The sequence below is a fragment of the Schistosoma mansoni genome, chromosome 3, assembly GCF_000237925.1.
Source record: "Schistosoma mansoni strain Puerto Rico chromosome 3, complete genome".
Classification (NCBI taxonomy): domain Eukaryota; kingdom Metazoa; phylum Platyhelminthes; class Trematoda; order Strigeidida; family Schistosomatidae; genus Schistosoma; species Schistosoma mansoni.
In genome coordinates this window covers 15,182,858-15,188,807 of record NC_031497.1, presented here as the reverse complement: position 1 = coordinate 15,188,807, position 5,950 = coordinate 15,182,858, and the positions used below count along the sequence as shown (strand labels likewise).

General features: G+C 37.3%; 1 protein-coding gene across 2 annotated transcripts; it reads right to left on the bottom strand.

The window, feature by feature from the left end:
• Smp_002550.1 (putative serine/arginine rich splicing factor) lies at nucleotides 1–2,190 on the bottom strand (the record flags this gene model as incomplete). Of its 2 annotated transcripts, XM_018799378.1 has the most annotated exons (5): nucleotides 2,084–2,190; nucleotides 596–655; nucleotides 487–564; nucleotides 313–449; nucleotides 1–276 (listed from the first exon to the last, which is right to left on the bottom strand). In XM_018799378.1, the coding sequence occupies exons 1-5, from the start codon at nucleotides 2,142–2,144 to the stop codon at nucleotides 79–81; spliced, it is 534 nt and encodes a 177-aa protein (XP_018651172.1). In that variant the 5' UTR covers nucleotides 2,145–2,190. The 2 variants fall into 2 exon arrangements, with proteins under 2 accessions (XP_018651172.1, XP_018651173.1); XM_018799379.1 differs by having other exon boundaries at nucleotides 79–276; nucleotides 487–655.
• Between the last annotated feature and the right edge of the window lie 3,760 nt (nucleotides 2,191–5,950).

Genomic DNA, 5,950 nt, shown 5'->3' with positions numbered 1-5,950 from the left:
CCGACGCTGATTTCTTGTTTGATAAAAAGATATTAAGATATGTAAAAAAAACATATTTCATCTAGAGGATGAGTACAATTATCGTCGAGCACGGTCAACTGACCGACTTCTACTACGTTCACGTGTTCTGTGTTTGGTTGACATCTTGATTGGATTTGGACCTTTCGTAAACGCCCAATCTACAAGAATTCTTTGACCATTTAGCTCAGAACCATTTAGATGTTCCATAGCAGTAAATGCTTCCTTGAAATTTTCATATTCTACTAATGCATATCCCTGCAATTTAATCGTAAATAAGGTGACTGAACGTACTTTTAAATAACCAGTTCGCCGATCAAGGTTAAGGTGTATATTTTTGATATCGCCGTATTCACAGAATTTATCTCGAATGTCTTCTTCCGTAGCTTCTTCCTGTACATTCCTTACAAACAAGATCCAACCTTCTACGGCTGGTAAGGAATATATATATGTATTGTAACAACTTACATCTTTGAGGTCCTGATTTTGACGAACCGTCATCTACTACTAGAGATTCATACCCTTCTTTTGTCGTTCCGACTGAGTCTACAGGACTTAGAAACATTAAAAATCATACCAGCTCCGAATCCTCTGCCTTTTCTTTTTTTTGCACTTTCCTTCAATTTCATTAAACCATCTAAAATAAACACATTCACTCAGATGAATTTATGCACTTAAAACTTGTTGATTGCATATGCTACATACGCAACAAGAATATCATAACGAGAAATAAGCAAATGTTTATCTGGCATTGTTTCGAAGTGAACACTAGTTTTTCAATGCCACAAACTGTATAATAGAGCGCGAGGCACGGTATTTTTCTGATACTATTGTCCTCTGAAATTACTATTTTAGGTTATATAAAAGCTAAAGAATCGAACATATTGAAAGTCTCGACAGACCTGTTGCGACTAGAATTGTTCAACTGTCACAATCGAAAAAAAAGCATGATATTTATGAAGGCGTTTGTATCCCCGCATGGTGCTTACATCCAATCAGTCAGCTACAACGTAGGACCAAGCACATATATGCATCGGTCCAGGTTACCACACCTCATTTGCACAACAAGATGAACATCAAATTCATAGAAGTAGTTACTTCAATGGCAGTCATATAAAAGAAAGATTGTGTATAAGGATACAATATAGGAATAAAGAATTAGTTCGTAGAGAGAAAGGTACGAAGCAATTTTAATCTCATAGTTTAAGGGAAGACAGAGAGTGTATATACCTACGCCATTGTGATCGACTCTGGGCCATGTCACACAGTCTCCAATCATCGGTTACAATAGTCGTGCGAACCTCAATTGAGTAGTCTGCATCTACCAACATGGCTCAAACTAGAAGTTAGTGACTTCAAGGACTGGTGCAACGTTTTGGTTTGGCCGCCCCTAACTCTCTTCCAACTATCCCCAACACTAGTCAGCATTGTGCGTCGTGGTAATCGGTGTTCAGATATACGTAAAACGTGGCCCAACCATCTCAGTCGGTGAAGATCTACAACCTCCCTAATACCCTGCGTCTAACCACACCCGGTGATCCCAGCAGATGTGAGCAATATTTCTAAGACATCTGTGGTCAAATGTTAGCAACTTACGAGTATCTTCTACTCTTAATGGTCACGTTTCGCAGCCGTTAAGTAAAACAGAGCGAACTGCTGCGCAGTATTCTCGTCCCTTAAATGATAGACGGATATCTCGCCTTCACCATAGGTGACGTAAGTTGTCAGAAGCCAAACGAGTTGTCTGAATCCGTACAGAGATTTCGTCAGACACCAACCCATTAGGGCTGATTAGACTTCCAAGATAAGTGAAGTTGTCGACGTGCCTGACTAATTCACATAAATATAAATGGAGATACAATAACTATGCCAAATGATAATTGAAGAAGGATTATTTGTGGATATTCAAATCAGATGTTATGTACAACAAAAACTTTTTCTGTGATGTAATTAATAGTGAAGTCTAAAGTCTACTTGTACGTTAGGTTGGAGTTTCTATGATCCTTTAAATCAGTCATTTATGACGAATATTAGACTTTCAAAGACATGAAAAAAGTCCGCTTACGATCGCCATCTGCATCTTCTTCAAAGTCATTCTCTCCATGTAAATCCAATACATCAGCCATCCTAATAGATAACAAATGGTCAGTGTAGCAAATCAACTGCTTTTCGCGCTGAAAATATTGTACTTCGTCAAAGGTGTGAACCTAATTGAGAATAAGTGCAAATATTTTATCTCACCGTACATGTTATTTTCAAAACTTTCAAGACATAAGTAATTCAATTATTTGTTAGAATTTTACTGATATAGATAGACTAACTTCTTCCTTTTTTTCAACTTCAGTCCGAAGGCGATCGATATTTCCAGGTTAACTAAGCATTTATTTAATCTAACTTCATGTACAGCACAATGACTTTAAACTGTTTTATGATTTTGCCATCAAAAATCAGTCCAAATTTTACATACATCTTGTAGCTGTAAATAATTCCCCAAAATCAATAACTCATTAAATGTTCGACATGGGATGCTGACCACATTGTTCCTGCATCTATGTCTATCACTCCTTAAACAAAGGTATCCGGATAATTCTGGGGTTATATCGAAGTCATGGACTAACCATGTTTCCATCACAGCTACAATGAGTGGCCTTAATTTGTACACTAATGCTCCTAGTTCACAGAATTTGTCTTTTACTACGAGCGTTGGCATATAAAACTCCTGGGGAAAAAGATCTATCCACACAGGCCTTGGTAGCATTCGCTTCCAAGGCCTGACTATTAGAAAACCCACTAATTGGAGATTATCCTCACCATTTTGTCGACGGGTTTCTAGTTCAGCTAGTGCGCCTTCCTTTTTATTCTATCTTCAAGAGACATATCCAGTCTAACTCGAATGTCAGAGTTGTCGTGAATACGAGCTCTACTTAATAGAAGATCACGTTGTTTCTCCGACCCTAGGATTACCTTAAGGAGTATACCTTGTTGGGGTAGAACACTGTCATCGGCCCTTTTACCTATTGTAACCCATTTTTTGACCTGAACAACTTTAGAGTTGTTATAACGCGAATATAGCGTATTGCGATAGGACTACGCGAAATTCTACCGATTGACCAAATTCAGATATCCTAGTTCGACCCCAATACTGTTCCCCAACTCCAATAAATCAGAACACAGCCGTTAAATGAGAATTGTTTATGGGGTCAGCAGCAGAACAAAAATGGTTTACAGACAAGGCATATTTATACAGTTACGATGACTATTAACAGTAACCAATGGAAAGGAAGGACACGTGAAGGTTATAATTAGGACGACTCAAAATTGACCAATAGGGAAACGACACATGAAAGTCATAGTTAGGACACTGTAAATAATGGCCAATAGGAAATAACATGCGAATTATGTGAAGAGTCTGAAAACATACCATTTTACATTCGAGATAATTTTTGGGATATTCTTGTGAATATCCTAACAAGAGTTATCTGGGAATATGCTACGGATATATTGTCCGCGACTCTCTAAATCATGGGCGTGTCTAATTTTGGGATCTGGGTCGTTCGACTCTGGCAATTTGCTCAAAATAATATTTGATGAGATTAAATTCTTCGCAGTCACACTAGGGTAGCGTTTTGCCTTACTATCAGAGTGTGTTAGTGCATTGAGTGACTCAGAATGAGAGTTCCTCAATGACTTGCAGAGCAAGTGAGTATTATCTTTAGCTTTTTTGATTCGGAATTTTCAAAAGCAGACATTTTCCTTATATGTATCAGACGTAATGAAATAAAAAAATTAGAGCGCACATGACTTATTTTGGAAAGTTACATATGAACAAATAAGCACGAATGTCAGAAATTTTGTGGGGTTCAATTTGCCCTAAACACAGTCAGTAAAGTAAGTCAATGACAGGGACGCTGACCTCTTTAGTTTTTGCTGGACATACAAGAGTCGAACGTGCTCGATCACAAATCTGCGCGAGATTACGAATGTGAGTGTTGTGTTTCGCATCCCTCTAAACTATCAGGCAGATTAAGTCAAACGATTCTCAGAATATTGATACCTTCGCTGTCATTCATTCATTGCCTTTAATTTACCTGGATAGGTACCCTTCAATTATCAAGTTATCACGAAAATAGGTTCTGTCAATCCCTGAATATCTGTGGCTTTTATACCAGGTTCATTTCGCAGAAATCATTCTTATCAAAATGAGGATAGGTCTCCATGTCCATATGAATGATTTATTTCTCTATCGTCATCACATCCACTGGAAGATATAAATTTGATTTGCTACTTTCTTGATGTTTACCCATTTATACACTGGACGGAACGTGTCTCAATTCAGGATATGGCCTTGATAGGACTGACTTACATGTTTGATTTTGAAGCTAGAAATGAGTGAGTTCGATTGAAGACCAACGAGCTTGGGCAAAGAAACAAAAACTACTCTATTACCTGATCAGTTTCCTAGCCAAAGAGAGAGAAGATGATTCTCGTGGACTATAATTAACGTATGACCTTGTGGCTTCGAGAACGTCCATCCACTTACTCGGGCTAAATGGGGGATGCAAAGTAGTTTTAAGAATAATGATTATTACTTAAAACCGATAGTTAGAGTTAGGAACGAGTTTTATGTTATTCACCAAGAACTGACATCGGCCAAGATGAGTCAATAATCACAATGAAATAGAATATTCCGCCGAGCATAATCTTATTCAAAACAACTGTTCGCTTATATGTGTTGTTTTAATTTTCACAATGGTTATCTTTGATATTCTAAAATCACGCGAGGACCCTGTCGCATTTAAGGCATTGTGATGTTTAAATAAATCAATGACTTCTTCGTATTGATGACTGTTGTAATTTTGAATTCCAAATACAATACATTCGTTCGGGCTCATCTAATACTTCTTGATTACATTGCGTTATTCCGGGGATTACTAGTTTATACTACAATTCAAATACTTCTAATTATCATATTGGCGTCGCGATTGAGCCTGTAATGGAACGGTTGGATATAAATTCAGGTTTTAATGCTTTTGAGGAGTACATGGAGAGGTTCGAAATCTGGGCTATGACCAAGGAAGACGATGAGGATTTTAATATTGTGGCCCATTTCCTTACATTCATCGGGAAAGAAGCATACAGCCTTATAAAGATTTTGGCACTTCCAGACAAACCGATTTCACTCCCCTATGCAACTCTCAAGCAACTACTGTTGGATCATATAAAGTATACAAATTCCGGATGCGGTAAGAGAGAAAAATCCGATAAAATGACTCTCCAGAACTTCAGGAATTCCACTTTAATAAGTCGTCGCAGTTCGATGCGTAATCAAAGTTATTCAGATAATACTTCATTGAGCTGTGAAACAGTCCATGATGATGAGCACGAGTTTAGTAAATGCTTGTTCTGCGGCAAGTTTCACCCATGTAATTCATGTATATTTCGTAATTCTAAATGCTTTAAATGTGGTATAACTGGACACATTCAGTCAGTTTGTAATACCATGGTTCATTTCGCCGAAAGTAATGCTAAGATGGATGCTTCCAATGATCAGTTATCTTTATCTAGAAGTAGTATAACGTCATATAACAGTCCAGAGTTGAATGAAACCCAGAATCATTGTGAGACAAAAATTTTTAGTCAACAAACTTATCGGATTTCTCATGTTATTGTACCAAATATGGTTTGTCGTGATAATTCACATACTTCTGATGGAATTTCTTACAACTCTGAGAACAAAATGTTGAATGAGTCAAATCATGATCAAAAGCCAGATTCAGTTTTGGTAGATGCAGAATTCCCTGATGATCCATTATTCTCTAATGAAACTCTTATTCAATCTGAGGAAAATATTTCAGAGAAATCGAATTCTGATATCATGTCAAGTGTCAGTGGTCCTCACAATCAAATTATCTCTAATGATATTCCTAATGAA